Source organism: Tursiops truncatus, chromosome 19 (genome assembly GCF_011762595.2).
Source record: "Tursiops truncatus isolate mTurTru1 chromosome 19, mTurTru1.mat.Y, whole genome shotgun sequence".
Lineage (NCBI taxonomy): Eukaryota > Metazoa > Chordata > Mammalia > Artiodactyla > Delphinidae > Tursiops > Tursiops truncatus.
Genome location: NC_047052.1, coordinates 47,230,659 through 47,249,042, shown reverse-complemented (window position 1 = coordinate 47,249,042; position 18,384 = coordinate 47,230,659). Strand labels below are relative to the sequence as shown.

Below are 18,384 nucleotides of genomic sequence, written 5' to 3'. Positions count from 1 at the left end.
ACCCATGTGGCTGGAGCGGCTTGGGAGGTGGAAAGGAAGAAAGGGCTCAGACTTAGCTCAGGGCCACGCTGTGAGGTCTCGTGGATGTTCTCAGAAAGCGAGTGGGGCACCGGAGGGTTCTGAGCACAACCGGCCAAGGCCTGAAGGGGCCCCGGAAGTGTCTGTGTGCAGGATGCCCATGTGCCGGGGGCAAGGGTGTGAGCTCACCGCGGGGCCGGGGTAGGTGCTGGCTTCACAGTTCTCCCTCCAGGACATGTTGAGGCTGCGCACAAACTCAGGATAGAAGGGGTGAGAGGTGTTGAACATGGAGAAGCCCAGGATGTTGGAGGAGTCCTCCACGATCCCGTCCAGGTGCAGGATGGGGAAGTCCTGGGACCGAGAAGAGGGGGTGAGGGAGGGGCTGGGCCCACGTCAGGGCAGATGCTGCACGGGGAGATGGGGGCTTCGGGGGCTGCAGAGGGTACGCACCATGGTGGTGAGGATGTACTTGTAAAACGCTGAGGTCATTCCCAGCTCCGAGGCCTGGAGAACACAGGAGGCAGGCATGGGGAGAAGTCGAGAGAGCAAGAGAGATTTAGAGACAGACCTTGCAAGGAGACACCCCATAAGGAACAGTAAGAGACACCCAGAGACAGAGAGAGACAGGGGAAAGGAGACAAGTGGGGGCAGAGGGAGACCTTGGTTGCTCATGTCCCGCAGGGTGACTAGGGCCCAGATGGGAAGAAGATTTTGTTGGAGGAGAGAATGACACCCTCAAGTGCCCGCCTCCCTCTTTAGGTCACATAGAAGACTGCCTTCTGGAGACAGGCAAAGGGACACCTCAGAAACAGGGTGGGGGAGGGCAACCTTAACCTTAACCTTAACCCCCAGGTTGCCCCAAAGCCAAATTTGGGCTGCTAATTTGTAAGGCTCAGCCTGGTCACAGGTCAGAAAAACTACCCCCTGCAATCTTTAAAAGCACTTTGCAGGGCTTCCCTGGTGGCGCAGTGGTTGAGAGTCCACCTGCCGATGCAGGGGACGCGGGTTCGTGCCCCAGTCTGGGAAGATCCCACATGCCGCGGAGCGGCTGGGCCCGTGAGCCATGGCCGCTGAGCCTGCGCATCCGGAGCCTGTGCTCCGCAGCGGGAGAGGCCACAACAGTGAAACGCCCGCATACCGCAAAAAAAAAAAAAAAAAAAAAAGCACTTTGCAATTAAAGGCAGCCAATTTAAATCTCAAGATTCGGGAATTCCCTGGCGGTCCAGTGGTTGGGACTCCACGCTTCCACTGCAGGGGGCACAGGTTTGATCCCTGGTCAGGGAACTAAGATCCCGCAAGCCGTGCAGCACAGCCAAAAAAATAAAAAAAATAAAAAATAAATAAAAATAAATAAATCTCAAGATTCATGTTGTGAGCCCCCTTTCTCACAGTCCTCAAGGAAAACAAAGTTAGAAGACGTCTCCATGCTAGGAGTGCCCAGTTCTGTCCTGCTACCATCATTAGAACATGAAATGGCACCAGACTGCATTGCCTGTGTGGCAGGAGCTGTTATCACATGGGTTACAGCCCATTCCAGGACAGAAAAATGCAGGCTTGAGAGGAAAGTGACCACCGGTCACTTGGCTCGCACAGGAGGGGCTGGGACCCCGGCCCAGGCCTGCATTGTCTGCCTCCAGAACCCGAAATCTTTTCTCTAAGCCTCAAGAGCCCTGTGGATTCTGTCCACACTTCTTCCTGTTAGCTACGATAGGCAATGATATATGGTTTTAATTTTTTAAAAACTGAAAAATAAATAATACACATTCGATTATGAGGAAAATTAAGAGCAGGGAACAATGAATGATTAATGAATGTGGGTCACCATTGGATGGCATGTGGAGGGCCCATGGGGAAATGTCCTGTGCTGGCCCTTCCTGGGTGGTGCCCTTGAGACAGTCCATTCCCCGCCCCCGCCAGAACCCCTGCTTCTTCATCCAAAAAATGGTATCATACCTGCCCTGCCCTGCAGGTTGGAGTGAGAGCCAAATTACCTTGTTTTTTTTTGTTTTTTGGGGGCCACACTGAACGAATTGTGGGCTCCTAGTTCTCCGACCAGGGAGAGGACCAGGGCCCCCTGCAGTGGAAGCGCAGAGCCCTAACCACTGGACCACCAGGGAAGTCCCGAGAGCCAAATTAAAGAAGGCACGCAAACACCTCGACAAAGAGTAGGAGAGGCACTCAGTAAAGATGACAGGGCGCTCCCACTACGCCCGCGTTTATTCTGGGCCAGGGCCTGTCCCAGTGCTTCCCCACCTTTCACTCATTAACCCTCACGGCACCCCACTGAGATAGCAGGTATGCACAGAGAGGGAAGGCGACTGTCCAGGGTCCAACCAAGGGTGCAGCCGGCAAGCAGCTGAGTTGAGAGACAAAACTTCCTATTTAGCGTTTGCACGTAGGAAGCGGGGCTCCGGACCACCACGTGATAACTGAGGCCCATGGGCCTTGGTTGACTTGTTCTGTCACCCCATGTTTCTGCTCCTGACCCTGTAGGGAAATCAGAGACGGTACCCACCAGAGAGGGGAAATCAGGTGGGGACCCACCTTACGGAGAATGAGGTGGGAAATGGATGCGTTGGCGTCGATGATGATGGTGGACACTTTGTCATCTCGGATCTCCTTGAGCAGCGGTGTGGGGTCCCGGCTGTCGTCCAGCATCCTCACTGACAGCGTCTCCTTGGAGATGAGGAAGCCGCGCACCAGTTCCTCCAATCGCAGCAGGCCTGAGGGAGGGGTGGGGCCCTGGGTTAGAGCCCCTCCGTGTGCCTGGAGTTGGGGCAGCCGCTCCCTCCTCTCTGGCACGGGGTAGCTGGGAGAGGACCAGGGCTCGCCCAGGATGTGGGGTGGCTGTTTGGAGTGAACCTGGCTCTCTTGGGGTGCTGGGCCCAGGTGCCTGATGCTCAGGTCCTCTCAAATTGAAGTCTCAACCGAGACCTCCCCCGACCTCCAGATCGCTGTCTCCTGCCACCTTTCTGCCCCCACAGGGCTGCATGACAAACGTCGCACACTTCACGTGTGCATAGTCGCAATCTGCTCTCCTCGCCAAACCACCACAGTGGTGAACAGACTCCAGCCGGCCAGGCGCTCAGGCCAGAACCTTTGACGGCAGCCTGGCCCCTGTCTGTCTCTCACACCCACGGCCAATCCACCCAGGCTCTACTTTCAAAACACACCCCACGGCACCGCATCCCCGTCACGGCCCTGGCCCGAGCCACTGCCATCTCCCGCCTGTGACATCGGCCACGCCTGCCCCCGGAGAGTCTGTTCCCTACACAGCAGCCAGAACTGCTGCTGTAACGCAGATGTGTCCTCCTCTGTTCCAAACCCTCCAACGGCTTCTCGCTGGTTCAGAGTGAAGGCCAAAGTCCTCACAGTCTGCAAGGCCCTACTCCATCTGCCGACTCACTTCATTATGTCCCTGACCTCATCTCCTCCTCTCCCACTCGCTTGGCTCCAGCCACGCCGGCCTCCTTGTTGTCACACACACACACACACACACGTGCCCCATGGCCTCTGCGCTGGCTGTTCCCTCTGCCTGGAACGCTCCTCTCCAGACCCCCACACTCCAGATCTTTACTCAGATATCACCTCCTCAGTGAGGTCCACGCCAACCATTCTATTTCAAATTGCACCCCCTTACTCCAGCTCTCCCAATTCCCATCATCCTCCTCTATTTGTCCACAGGACTCACTACTCCTGACCAGACCACATCTTCTCTATGTCCACTGCCTGGCTCTTCTCATTAGGTTTGACAAGGGCCTGGTTCATGCACTGCCACATCCCTAATACCAAGAACAATGTCTGGGGACTTCGCTGGTGGATCAGTGGTTAAGAATCCACCTGCCAATGCAGGGGACAGGGGTTCGAGCCCTGGTCCAGGAAGATCTCACACGTCTCAGAGCAACTAAGCCCGTGCGCCACAACTACTGAGCCTGCGCTCTACAGGCTGCGAGCCACAACTACTGAAGCCCGCGCGCCTAGAGCCCGGGCTCCACAACAAGAGAAGCCACTGCAGTGAGAAGCCTGCACACTGCAACGAGTGACCCCCGTTGGCCGCAACTAGAGAAAGCCTGCGTGCAGCAACGAACACCCAACACAGCCAAAAATAAATAAATTAAATAAATAAAGTAAAAAATAAAAATAATGTCTGGACCACGGCAGGTGTGCAGTGAATACCTTTTGAAAGAGGAATCCCTCCTGGAGGTGACTGAGCACAATCCTCTCTCTCTCCAGCGGCACCCACAAGCCCGTCAGCCTCCCAGACGTCTCCACTTGAATGTCTCAAAGACACCTCAAACACAGTGTGTGCCCCTGAACTGACTGTCCCCTCCTCCTCGGGCAGGACCTGGTCACCGTCCGTGACCCCACCCTCTCCCTTCCCTCACAACTCTCCTCAAATCCATTCTGGCCCCTCCGTCCCCATGCCACCACCTGAGCCCTAACCAGGACCATCCCTCCCCGCCTCTAGCTGCTCTCCATGCCACATCTCGTGTCATGGAGTCTCCAAGTCTGCTCTCTGTGTTGCAGCCAAAGAGCCCAAAGAGCTCTTCCTGCAACACACTCGTCCCTGCCCGGTATGGGTACTTTCCATGGCCCCCATCGTCTTCAGGAAAAAACAAAAGGCCCTCAGTGATCATGCCCCGTTCCCGGGTCCTACTTCATTGCTCCCATGCTGGGAGCATCTCTGAGCCTCCCAGGGCCTCGCCTCTGCCCTGCCCTGCCCTCTGCTTTGTACATACTCCCTCTCTTCTCTCCCACCTCACCTCCTCCCTACCTTTCAGGTCCATCTTAGAGGTCCCTTTCTCTGGGAGGCAGGCTCTGAACCTCCTAGACTAGGGTTGGATCACCCCCGCTTAACTCCTGAGAGCTCGCAACACTCCGCATCACAAATGCTCGACCACGGCGTCCCCCAGTGGCCCCGGAGCTCCGGGAAGCCGGGGACCACGCCTAGCGTTGTTCACTGCTAAATCACTGGGACCTAGCAGGGGCCCTGCTCCGAGCACGTGCTCAGTCACTATCTGCGGACTAAAGAGTCTCTTTAGGGGCAGGAGTGGGTGGGGAGGGGGTGGCCTGTGGAACCAGAGGTCTGGGTTCCTAAAGGGGAAGGGATGGTGGAGACTAGGAGAGCCTGTGTCTGGATCCCCCGGGCCTTAAAATCAGGGGGCATTCATGACTGTGGGAGACTAGATGTCTTGGGAAGGGGAGTTTGGGGAAGTAGAAAACAAGGCATCCAGTTCTCCTCCCTCGTGGGACTTCCCTGGCAGTCCGGTGGTTAGGACTCTGCACTCTCACTGCCAAGGGCCTGGGTTCAATCCCCGGTCGGGGAAACTAGGATCCCACAGGCCGGGTGGTGCGTCCAAAAAAATAAAATAAAATAAAAAACAGTTCTCCTCCCTCACACTCGGCCTTGGCGCAGATGAGGCTGGCCGAAGGGTAGTTGAAGGACTTGAGGATCCGGGAGACCGCCAGGCTGACGTCCTCGTTACTGGGGTACAGGCTGACAGACGCGAAGCGAAGGTACTGAAGGCGGGGCATCTCCTCGGGACCCACCTTGACGTGGGGGATCTGAACAGAGAAGGACCTTTGCTTCCATCCTGCTCCCCCCTCCCCAGCCCTCGCCTCCAGGGACCGCCCCCCCGCCAACCCCGCGTTCCCACCTCACCTCCTTCTCCCCACAGATATGGCTCACGGTGGAGGCCGACGCAGGGCTGGAGGAGGGCCCCAGGACAGACACGACCCCCTTGGGCAGGATCTGACACACTGTGAGGGGTGGGAAGAGACCGCAGATTCAGGGACCCTCTTCCTCCTCTCTGTCCCCGCCCTCAGGGAACTGCCTTGGCCCAGGAGAGAACCCGACACTCCACATGGAGCTGCCTGACCCTCCTCCACCACCTGGGGACCCAGAAGCCCAGTCCCTGACCCAGTCCACCGCAGGAGACAAAAGGAGGGGGCACGAGACAGAGGGAGGCAGGGAGACATGGCAACAGAGGGCCGGCTCAGACCAAGAGAGAGACAAAGGAAGAAATGAAGAGGATACACCAAGGACCTCCTTCTGGCTGCAAATCCAGTGCCTGGTTTCTCAGCCTTTGTCTCTCTTAAGCTTTTGAACCACGCACAACCTAAGGTGCATCCAACACCCCCCTACCCTGAACCCACAGCCAAGGTCCCCTCCACACTCTACACCCCAAACACCATTCCCCTGCTGTATTTCCTCGCTCCTCTTTCTTCCATTTTCTTTCTCCTTAAACATGTGTGCATCTCAAGACTGGGAGGTGGACGGAAGCCTTGGTTTTTACCTGTCCAGTGCCCATCCCCATGGCAGAACCCTAACTTTTCCTGAGGGAATCACATGGTTCCCAGAATTGATTGGTACCTGACCCAGGATCAAAGAAGCACACTGTGCTGGCCACAGGGATCGGTTCAGAGATGGGGACAGGCTCAAACTAGGCCACTGAGAGCCTTCCCCAGGTCCTCTGCTAAAATTATCACTGGGTTTGCTAAACTGGTGAGATGCAAAGTTTTGAGCAGTTGAGGCCATCTTGCCACCAGCTGGGGAGGGCCTTCCTGAAAATGAAGCCAATTTAGAGGAAAGTAGGACCCAGAGATGAAGACACAGAGGTTCCTGGAACATCATTTGAGTGCCTGTATTAAGCCTTGCCTGAAACAATCCTGGGATATCATTTGGGTACCTGGATTCAACCAAGCCTGAAATTAATCTTTAGGCCTTGTAGTGACATGAGCTGATAAGTTCTCTTTTTTCCTTAAGGCAGCCTGAGTTGGGTTTCTGCCATCCAACTAAGAGCACCGTAACTAAACGTCTCATCTTCCTCCAAACTTATTCCTTCTGTGTCTTCCATGTTGGTGAGGGTCCCACCATTTACACACACCAAATACCTGGAAATGGTCCTTGCCTTCAATCTTCCTCCTAATGGCCAATTAGTCACCAAATCCTGTCTCTTTTTTGTCCCCAAATTTTCTCGTATCTGTCCGCTTCTCTTCGACCCCTCCTCCCCTGTCCTACTTTAGGGCTGTCAACTTAGGCACGCACCAGTCTCCTCGCCAGCTACCCAAATCTAGCTTCCAGACTCCACTTTCACCAGCTCCCTGTTCCAAACCCATCGACGACTCCCCACTGCCTGTAGGTGAAGGTAGCGTCTTTCAACCTGACCTGTAGACCTCCTCGAGCTGGCCTGTCAACCTGCCCAGCCTCACCTCCCACTGCCGAGTCCCACTCCAGTCCAGAAGTCTCTCACGATCCCCCCAAACACGTCCTGAGTCCAGGTGTTCAGGATGGGCGCAACCCCACATCGAGTTGCTTGGCTCCAAATACTCAGCCCTCCCCTCTGTCCCAGCGCCAGACTACAGGCACATGCCTGGAATACCATCTCCCTCCATACCCTCCAACCCGGTCTCTCATTGTGTTCTGTGCTATACCAGTCAAAAAAGTCCAGGAAACATTGGACCCCATTCTCCCTCTCAGTGATCTGAAACACACATGAACATAACAAAGGCTCTGATAAAGGCCTGCAGGAGAGAAATCTGTCTAAAACACCTTTGAAGGCAGCATCTCCCGAAGGTCTAATGTCCCCAGCACGTCTGTTCAAGGGACACTTGCTCAGTCTGTGAGTATTCAACAGACTCATGCACCCCTGCTATAGGGCTGGTTGTGTTCCACAGGGCATACCTTGAGCAACACCTCTCCCTCTATATCCTGCTCATCTTTCAGAGCTCAGCTTCAGTTTAGTCTTCTCCAGAACACCTTCGCTGTCCCTGCCCCTGAGGCACCCTGGCCTCGCTGCCTGGGCCCCTCATTACTTAGCTCTGGGGGCTAAGTGTCCCCAGCCAGCTGTGAAGCTTCTCTTTCAAACGGGGCCCTCAGCTCCTCCAGGGCAGCACGGGGGCTGATGCTCTCCCCACCGCCCCAGGCCCAGCAGCACCATCTCTGGGAAGGAGAGGGCAGTGCAGACAGGAAGGAAGGGGCAGACGGAACTAGAAGAGAACACGGCAAGCTGAGGTGGCCAGGGCCGAGGAACAGACGGAGGGCCACCAGCCTGCCCTGCCTCACCCCACGGCCCCTGTGGCCCTGCTCACTGGTGTCCGTGGTCTCGTACTGGCTGTCCCGCTGCAGCTCAAAGATGTCTACTTCCACGCGGGCCTTGGCTGGGACCTCGATGATCCCGTTGATCTGCTCCCGGGCCAGGGCCAGGGCCAGACGTTCACCGCGGCCACACACTGTCTGGTCGTCCAGGATGGCAGCTGAGGGGACACAGGAGTTGGGGACCATACTCCTGGGCCCTGAGAGAGGAAGGGCTGGGCTCCTGGATTCCTTGGCTCTGAGGGAGGCTGGAGGTGGGGTCAGGGCTCCAGACTCCCTGATCTGAGGTTGGAGAGAGCCGGGATCTGGACTCCTAGGTCCGGGGGAGGAAGGAGCCGGGGGCTGCTGGGCCGAGGCCCAGATCCCTGGGTCCTGAGGGGCTGGCAGGCCCAGAAAAGAACCCCAGGGAGGGCTCCGGGAGGGTCTGTGAGGAGGCAGGGGCCAGCGGGGGCGCTGTAGGGCCTCACCCATGCGCAGTGATGAGAGCACCTGGCAGCTGGGGCTGGCAAAGGCGACAATCAGCAGCAGCAGCAGCTCAGCCGGCATCTTCCTCCTTCCTCATGGGGACGCAGCTGCCGCGGCCCCCACTCGCCACCTGCAGGGAGACCCCCAGCCCACGGGGAGATTGCTGATATGGGGGCCTCTGAGCCCCTCTGGGGACTGCTGGATGGGGTGGTGACCACAGAGCCTGGGACACTGTTGCTGAGCTCTGAAGGGCCCTGCCCTCATTAGAGCTGACGAGACTGAAGGCATCGCTGTAGGGGGAGCTGAGAATCAGAGGAGCGCTAGCAGGGAGAAGCCCACAGCACGCAGGCACTGAGTGGGAGAAACACTGCTAGAGCCACCAAAATGGGAGGCAGGCATGAAAAGGATCTCAGGTAAGAGCGAATTCCAGGAACCATCTCTACCCCAGGAGGAGACCAGGAAGTGCCACCCCCCCACCCAATTCCGCCCCTGTCTCTGGGCAGGCAGCTGTTACTAGGCAACAGAAACCGGCTGGAGAGGATGCAGTGGTTGCTAGGCAACCCCATCCCAGGCCTCACTTGCCACCTTCCTGACGTCCCTGGTTCCCACAATCCCACAGGGAGAGAGGCCTGGACATCCGGGGTCTGGAGGGGAGAGTATCCAGGAGTTAGGAGACTTGGGAAGAGAAAGACACATGGAGGCACACAGATGGAGTCAGATGGTCAGACCCGAGGCACCTAAGGGACTAAAAAAGAAAAAAGGAAAAAAGAAGGGTAAAGAGAGGGAAGGGGGGAAGCAGAGAGACAGAAAGAGGAAGAGAGGCCAGAGGTGGGAGGGATACCAAGAGACTCAGGAAAGGAGAAAGGGAAAATAGGCCAAAATATAAGGGAACAGAAAGCTGATATGAAGACAAGAGAATGGGGATAGCAATGGAGAGAAACAGAGGAGAGTTACAGGAAGATGAGGACAGGACTAGGAAAGAGAAAGAGGGAAGAGATAGGAAGACAGTGAGACACGGAGATGGAGAGAGAAAGGGCAGGGCAGGGAGAGGAAGAGAGCAGGCAGGCAGAAGAGAGGGAAGTCAAGACACAGGAGGGACACAGAATAGAACAGGAAGACAGAATGGAGAGGACACAAACCCACCAGAGATGCCACCAGAGACCTGGATGGGAAGACTGAGTAAGGCAAGGGGTGCACTGTCTGCAGAAGCGGGTCCCAAACTGTGCCCCCGCACCCAGCACCAGGGAGCTGAAGACTAGGGGCAGACAGTGAGTCTCTGCTCCCCACAACTGCTCCAGGTGCCCTGGGCTTCTGCAGGGTGACCACTGGGCAGGGATGAGTTTGGCCAGATGCATGGTGCCCCCTGGCCAACGGCCATGCCCCCAAGGGAAGGGACACTTGGGTTTCCATGGGAGGGGGTTACTGAGAGGCCTAGAATGCTGTGAGGTGAGCCTGGGGGGCTCCCCGCACCCCACTCATGCCCACAGAAGGAGGGCTCAAGCTGGGGAGATGGTAGAATGAAACTTGCTAATGGAGACAGAGGCACAATGCAAAATTCAGATCATCCCTTGAAGCCAGAAAACCTAGGCCAGGGCCACAAGAGACCCCGCCCTCAGCCCCTGCTCTGCCACCGACTCCCAGGTGACCTCGAGCAGATCCCTCTCTCTCTCGGGACCTCTGGGAAAGACAGGCTGGGGATGGGAGGGCCTGCTGGACAGCCTGGGGCCTGTGGACTGTAATCGGCATCTAAGGTGAAGGCCTGTCAAGGGTGGAGGAGCAAGGGAAGCAGGGAGAAGCTGGAAGGAGAATTCACAGGGGGAGGGATGTGGAGGGCGGGGCTAGGAGAGAGGCTGGAGTGAGGGGGTCATCCTGAGACACCAGGGGCTTCTGGGGGCAAATCAGGGAGCAGAGACTAGAGGATAGATAGAAAGACCGAGAATGAGACAGGAGCCAGAAGGGCAGGGACCCACAGGTGGCAGACACGGGTGGAAGCCGAAAGACACAGTCCAGGGACAGGGCTGGGGGCAGCAGATGGACACAGAGGTACAGGAAGGCACAGACAGAAAAACAGACAGACCAAAAGTAAGTAACTGGGGCTAAATGAGAGAGAAGGACACACACACATCACCTACAAGTGAGACACCAAAGGGGACAGAGACAAGACAGAGAGCGTGAGAGAGGAGGGGCAGGGAATCAGGCCCGAGTCTCACAGGCCCAGGTACTTAGGCAAAGCCAGATAAAGATGGAAACACAGCAGCTGAGTGAGCGGAAAGGGCCCTGCCAGGGTAGGAAGACAGACAAGTGGGCAAGTGAGAGATATCACAAAGGGGAGAGGGCAAATGAGGTGAGGCAAAACAACTAACAGGTACAGGAACCGTGGGGAGAAGAGAAATTGCAAAACTCTGAAAAGAAGGAGGGCTAGTCGGAAAGAGACAGAGAGAAAAGGTACGTGAGCCACACAGTTTCTCTCGAGAAGAGGAAGGGGCAAGTGGGACAGACACAAGATAGACAGAGTCCCAAACAAGGAGAGACGAGAAGTGAGAGTCAGGGAGGGAAACTGAGGGAGGAAGAGTGAGTGACCTGGAGGGGCACAGGCAGGAGACAGGACAAGCACCCACCTAAGGGGGGCAGGTCCACACAGAGGTGCATCACTCAGAGCACCTTGGAAGGGGCGGTCATTCCCAGAGCCTGCAAGCCCCAAAGGGAGGGAAGGAATGGGAACCAAAGACCTGGCAGGGGAATGGAGAAGTGGGAAGAGAGAATGGGGGTGGGGGGGAGATCACCATAGAAAAAACAAAGTGGACCATGGAGGGGGGCAGTTGCTAAAGGAGTGAGGGATGGAGGAGACAGGACGAGGAGTGGATCCGGGGAAGAAAGCAGAAAAGTAAGAGGAGGAAGACAGCCTCCGAGCCCAGAGTTAGAGAGGCAGACAGGGGAGCAGAGGCACAGGCAAAGCAAACAGGGGACAGAGGGCAGTGCAGAGAGGGCTAGACGGGGCATGGGATCCTCCCAAAAGAGAGAGAGGAGAGACAGGGGAGTTTCGAGAGACAGAGGGAGGAGAGGGAGACGGAGACAGAGATCAGCAGAGACACACCAAGAAAGGGCTGGGCTAGCAGTAAGGAGAAACAAGTTGGACAGAGCTAGAGCGAGGCCCAAGAGACACATGAAATGGAGATTCCAAAACGGAAAGACATTTCCAGGAGATACAGACCGGCTGGGATGGGACGCATGGCAGGCAGAGAGGATGAGGCTCAGAGGAAAGAAGAGAGACTGAAACAGAGTGAGAGAGCAGAGCCGGTCACCGCGGGGCCGAGGCTGGAGCAAGCAGGGGCGGAGACCAGCCAGGAGTCCCGGAGAGGGAGTGAGACCGCAAGTAAGAGCCAGCCAGCCCCTCAGGAGCCCAGCAGCTGGGGGCTGGGAGGCAAGATGAGCTCTGGACCCAGAAGAAGGGGTGAGGAAAGGCCAAGGGGAAGGAAGGCTGGGAGATGGAGGGCGCAGGGCAGGCCCTTGGTGGGGGAGGGTATCTGCCGTTTCGGGGAGCAGGGGAATGCGGGGCCCCCCACCAGGCCGCAGTGAGCCCAGCCTTCCAGGACCCAGGTCCGGCCCCAGCCCAACCCCCATCCTGCAGACACTCACGGATCCTGGTGGGACGGAGGGCTGGGCTCCCTCGAGGCCCGAGGAACGACAAGGAGGAGATGCTCTGACGCTGGGCGGTGTGGCTGGGGCGGGGGGAGAGGGCAGTCCAGAGGGCCCCCTCCCCCACCTCCGGCAGTGGCCCCCAACTAACCCAAAATGGGGGTGCTCCCGGGGCGCAGGGAGGAAGGACAGGTGGAAGAGGAGAGGGCGGGCCGGGGAGGGGAGGAAGGGGAAAGGAGAAAATGGAGGAGGGAAGGGGAGAGAGGAGAGGGGGAAGGAGCAAATGGAGGGGAAGGAGGGAGGAAGGTGAAAACGAAAGGGAGGGGGCACAGGCAGAGCCGGGGGAGGGGGAAGCCGGCCCAGGCAAGGGCCCCCGCCCCCTCCCCTAGCCAGGCCGGCCTGGGGGGGCCACGGGGGGCGAGGACTGGGTGGAGACAAGGAAGCTGGCCATCGGGAGAAGTGGGGGAGGGGAGGGCTTGGTGGGGGGGAGGGGGCCACCCCTTCCCCCCTCCCCCCTGGAGCCCCGGCCCTGCCCTGGAAGAGGCTAGGGCCTGTGGACCTCAAGCCCTCAGCCCCCACGGGAAAGCATGCTGGGGGCGGGGAGAGGCAGAGGAGTGGAGGGCCTGGGGAGGACGGGGTGCTGGGAGACCCAAAGAGTGATGAGAGGGCCGGAGAGGTGGAGAGATAGGGAGGAGGGAGAGGAGGAGGGAGGGGAGGATGGAGAGAAGCAGGTGGAAGAGGGAGAAGGAGGAGGGGGGGTGTCCCGGGGGCACCCAGCGCAGGGCCTCAGCAGGAGGGCCTGGCCATGGACCCCTGGTTCCCTGTGAGAAGCAGCCGCCGGCTCCGGGTCCCCAGTTGGGCCTGCCTTCCTGCTGCTGGTTGCCACCGCAGCCGCGGCCACCACCACCACTTCTCCTTCTCCCCTCCAAGGCCGCCGCCTGCCTGCCCGCCTGCCGCCCGCGCTGGGTCCTGGAGCGCAGGGGGGTGGGGGGGAGAGAGATGAGGGAGGGAGGGAAGGAAAGAGGGAGGGAGGGAGACGGGGAGGAGGGTGGGCAGGAGGGAGGCAGGCAGTCAGAGAGAGAGAGAGAGATGGAGCGATGGGAGTCAGGGGAGGGGGAGCCCGTATTGGTCCGAGCTGGGGAGCCCCCGGAGAGGAGAATGCTGATGAGGGGAAGGCGCTGCATTGGACAGAGGGCCCACCCGCCGCCACCTCCTCCACCACACCATGCCACCGCCCTGCCCAGGCAGCCCTTGGGCACAGGAGTCCACAGAGACACAGCTGAGAGGCAGGGAGACCTGGGGAGAAGGCCATGGAGCTGGGGGAGAGGGCTACAGAGATGAAGAAAAATGCAGAGAAACAGCAAGACAGCCATCAAGAGCCACAGAGGTGGACCAAGGTCCGCAAACCCCACAAGGACAAGGACAGGGAAAAGCCCAGAGCAAAGAAAGGGTCATCTAGACCAGGGAGCAGACCACAGAGACAAGCTAAGGACCTCGGAGACAAGGGCAGCTCGTGGACTCAGAGAGCCCCCCATGAAGATGGGGACAGGGGGCAGCTCATGGACTCAGAGAGCCCCCAGGAAGATGGAGAGAGGCCCACAGGAACAGAAAGCACTCCTCAGGCATGGGGAGTGGTCCATAGTGACAGGAGAAGACCATGGACAGGAGGAGAGGACCACAGACACTGGAACAAGGATGCATATTACAGAGACAAGGAGGAGGGCCAAGAAAAGTGGGAGAGGGTCACGGAAATGGAGGGAGGCCCACAGACACCAGAAAACCCACAAAGGCAGAATGTGGACACAAAAGGCCCACTGAGGCAGGAGCAGCCGGCCCATGGAGAAAAGGGAGAAGCCCCCAGAAATAGAAATAGTCCCCATGGAGGTGAAGGGATGGGTGGTGAGTATGAGAATTCTCCATCATGCAGAAAGAAATCCTGGGGACCTGAGTGGGTGGGAGAAGATTCACCCAAGCATATAGTCAGTGGGAAAGGGCAGGGAGCTGGAGGGCAGAGCCAGCAGAAGTGGAAGACTCCCTCCCTCTTGGAGAGAGCTGAGCAGGGCAGGGGGATGGAAGAGAGAAGCAGAGATACAGATCTTGGAGTGGGGGTGGGTGGTGCATGGCTGGGTGGGGGGTGAAATTTTGGGGGAAGGAACATGACAGTTGGCGCTGAAGGCTGAGTCCATGACTCACCACCACCCCCAATGCTCGTGATGGGGAGGAGACACTGAGACACTCACGTGCAGCCCCCAGCACACGTGACCGCATGCCTCGCGCGCATACACTCTGCACGTGGCAACTCTCACATCGGCCTGGCATGGGAGGCCCCCTGCATCCCCCACATGCTTCTGACATATACATCTGACCCTGAAGGCCCACCGACTTTACATATACCTCCTCGCCCTACTTAAGGGGCCCCCAACACCCACCCTCAGCTCCAGCTCGCTCTGAAAGCGCAGACTCGCCCTGGCCTCTAGGCCTTTGCTTATGCAGGGACCCCAGCGTAGAATGCCTATCCTAGATTGAACCTGTCCCAGAAGTCCTAGTCCTGTGCCACCATCTCCAGAAAAACTGACGCAGGCCTCAGGTTACTCCTGTATCATCTGAAGTGAAGGGACCTAGTCAATCCAGATAAATTGGGAAATACAAGCAGAAGGTCGCAGCAGAAAGGGGCCTGATAAATCAAGCCTGACCCTTCCATTTTCAAGTGGACAGGAGTGAGACTCTGCCCCAGGGCATGGAGCCTGTCAAAGGCTGAGTCTAGCTTCCAGGTTATCTGGTTCCTGCCCCTGGTGATTTCATCCTGAGGGCAAATCCAGATTACTAGCCTTAGAGCTCACTGGTTACCACCAACTTCTTTCCTTTACTTATTGCATTCATCCATTTAGCATGCCACTCTGGATGTCCCACCTGTCAGGCAGTAGAGCCTGGGAGCCAAGAGTATAGACCTTGGAGTCAACTCCTGGGTTACAATCCTGGCTCTGTCTCTTCCTAATGATGGACAAGTTATTTAATTTCTCTGAGCCTCAGTTTCTTTGCAAAGTGAGAGCAATAGTTCCTCCCTCCCAGGGTTATTGAGAGGATTAAACTGTATGATGCATGGAAAGCACTGAGCATAATACTTAGCAAGTCATAACACACTCAAGACACATTAGCTATTATTACTAGGCTCCTTGAGATCCTAATAAAAAATAACTCTTGGGTTTCCCTGGTGGCGCAGTGGTTGAGAGTCCGCCCGCCGATGCAGGGGACACGGGTTCGTGCCCTGATCCGGGAAGATCCCACATGCCGCAGAGCGGCTGGGCCCGTGAGCCATGGCCGCTGAGCCTGTGCGTCCGAAGACTGTGCTCTGCAACGTGAGAGGCCACAAAAAAAAAAAAAAAAAAAAAAAACCTCTTACATAGATTTAAAAGTTTTTTTAATTAAAAAAATCTTACTGAAGTATAGTTGATTTACGTGTTAATTTCTGTTGTACAGCAAAGTGATTCAGTTATACATATATATTCTTTTTCATTATGGTTTATCACGGGATATTGAGTATAGTTCCATATTGTTTAATCCATCATACATATAATAGTTTTCATCTGCTAATCCCAAACTCTCAATCCTTCCCTCCCCCACCTCACCTCCTTGGCAACCACAAGTCTGTTGTCTATACCAGTGAGTCTGTTTGTTTCGTAGGTATCTTCATTTGTGTCGTATTTTAGATTCCACATATGAGTGATATCATATGGTATTTGGCTTTCTCTTTCTGACTTACTTCACGTAGTACGATAATCTCAAGGTCCATCCGTGTTGCTGCACATGGCATTATTTCATTCTTCTTTATGGCTGAGTACTATTCCATTGTATATATACCACATCTTCTTTATTCATTCATCTGTTGATGGACATTTAGGTTGCTCCCATGTCTTGGCTACTGTACATAGTGTTGCTATGAACATAGGGGTGCGTGTATATTTCCAAATTATAGTTCTGTCTGGATATATGCCCAGGAGTGGGATTGCTGGATCATAAAGCAACTCTATTTTTAGTTTTTTGAGGAACCTCCATACTGTTTTCCATAGTGGCTACACCAATTTACATTCCCACCAACAGTGTAGGAGGGTTCCCTTTTCTCCGCACCCCCTCCAGCACTTAACTCTTACATAGCTTTTACTCTGTGCCTCACAACCACACAAGACAGGGGCTATTATCCTGCAAGTGAGGAAACTGAGGCACAGAGGAGTTGACTTGCCCAAGACAACAGCTAAGAAGTGGCAGGGCCAGGATTCCAATCCAGGCAGCCTGGTTTAATTACATGGGTCTGGAGTTAAGAGTTTAATCTAGTAGAAAGTTAGGATACCCAGTTAGAATCCAATCGAAGGACATAGCAAGAGTGGCTGAAGAGTCAGACCTAGGTCTGACTCAGTGTTTGGGGTCCCCTAGGAGCTTTTTGGCCTTAGGAAAGTAAATGACCAATTCCTCTAGACTCAGTTCACTCATCTGAAAAATGGGGGGGGGGGCGGTTAGAACAAGTGAATCTCTTGCAGCTCCTGTCCTTGGGAAGTAGCACTGGAAACATAACAGTGCTGGGGCAACTTGCTCCCAAGGCTCTGAGGGCCAGAAGGGGACGTTGAGTAGGAATGGCCAGAGCACCTTGAACATATAGGTACTCCAGCTTCCCTGAGCTTTGGGGGCATCAGCCTGGAAGGGGGGCGCCCTAGAAGAAAGGAGAATATAATCCAGACATTACAGGGTCACTTTCTTCAGGTTCTCACCCTGGTTGTCCTTCAGGTCATCCACCCCCTACATTTCCTGTTTCTTCAAATGAAACTGCCTGAGCTGTCTGAGGACTGGGCACTGTCACACCCACTGGCTCAGCCCTGGGGTCGGGATTGGCCTGAGACCTTAGTGACACTTGAGTAAGGGAGGTGGGGCAGGGACTAGGTTTCCCAATAGGCAGGGATTCAGACCTCTGCCCTTGGCTAGAGGAAGCCTGTGGGTACCACGGCAGGGAGAGAAGGGTCCCTCGAGATCCCCATTGCAACTTCCTCTGTCCTTTCTGTCCTGGCTCTGAAAGCCTTAATAAAGAGACACTGTCCTGGACTTGGTTTCCTTTGAGATTCTCTTGGACCAGGGCCTGGGTTGAGGGGAGCTTGGGGAAAAATGATGATCCATCTGGATACTTTCCATCAGTAGTTTACTGGCTAGCTCCTTCCTGTCATTCCTGTGACCTCAGAGAGAGGCCCACCCAAGTTCATTCCACACCCTCTGCCTACCTGCTGTATTTTCTTTACAACACTGTCACTGGCTGTCTACATTTATTTTTGTACCTGGTATTTTCTACCCTAAAATGTAAACTCCACGAGGGCACAGACTTTTCTTGTTCCTTCTCTATCCCTACAAAGATTAACCTTGACCTGGCATATCGTAGCCGGTTATTAAATAATTACGAATAGAAAACGAAACAAATGAAACTGCCCGTCCCCGATTTTATGTTTTCTCCTCCATTTCCCATTTCCTCCCTTATGCTTCAGGTTTTCATTGTTCCCTCAAATTCCTTCTCTCCTTGTTTTTCCTCCGACATTTCTTCTCCCCCTCCCTCAAGAGTCCCTCGGTTTTTCTTCCCTTCCTTCTTGCTGCCTTTATTCCTCTTTTTTAAAAAATTAATTAACTTATTTTTGGCTATGTTAGTTTTTTTGTTGTTGTTGCCGCTCCCGGGCTTTCTCTAGTTGCAGAGAGCGGGGGCTACTCTTCGTTGCGGTGCCCGGGCTTCTCATTGCAGTGGCTTCCCTTGTTGTAGAGCACAGGCTCTAGGCGCCCGGGCTTCAGTAGTTGTGGCTCACGGGCTCTAGAGCGCAGGCTCGGTAGTTGTGGCGCATGGGTTTAGTTGCTCGGCGGCAATGTGGGACGTTCCCCGTCCAGGGCTCGTACCTGTGTCCCCTGCATTGGCCGGCAGATTCTTAACCACTGCGCCACCAGGGAAGTCCCTATTCCCTTCTTTCTAATGAAGCGAGTCTGGAGCCTTGATTTCCCCTTTTTCTCTCCCTGCAATTGGTGCTATAGTTTCCCGTCTCCCCTTCGCGCTGACTGTGCTACACTCTCTCCTTTCTTTCCTCTGGGATTCCTGCGCCTCGAGTCCCCCGCCTCCGCCCTCCGAGAGTCGGGTACCTCAATTTCCCCCACTT

At 55.9% G+C, this 18,384-nt stretch overlaps 1 protein-coding gene across 1 annotated transcript in view; it reads right to left on the bottom strand.

Moving 5' to 3' along the window:
* The window catches only part of GRIK5 (glutamate ionotropic receptor kainate type subunit 5), a 57,097-nt gene extending 38,725 nt beyond the window's left edge, over positions 1–18,372 (bottom strand). The window contains exons 1-9 of the mRNA XM_073795902.1: positions 14,455–18,372; positions 12,215–13,183; positions 8,581–8,708; positions 8,110–8,274; positions 5,681–5,778; positions 5,418–5,583; positions 2,563–2,741; positions 469–522; positions 208–369 (exon numbers count right to left, since the gene is read on the bottom strand). Of these exons, the coding sequence (XP_073652003.1) occupies positions 208–369; positions 469–522; positions 2,563–2,741; positions 5,418–5,583; positions 5,681–5,778; positions 8,110–8,274; positions 8,581–8,659 (903 nt within the window). The 5' untranslated portion in view covers positions 8,660–8,708; positions 12,215–13,183; positions 14,455–18,372. The remainder of the gene's footprint in view (positions 1–207; positions 370–468; positions 523–2,562; positions 2,742–5,417; positions 5,584–5,680; positions 5,779–8,109; positions 8,275–8,580; positions 8,709–12,214; positions 13,184–14,454) is intronic.
* Between the last annotated feature and the right edge of the window lie 12 nt (positions 18,373–18,384).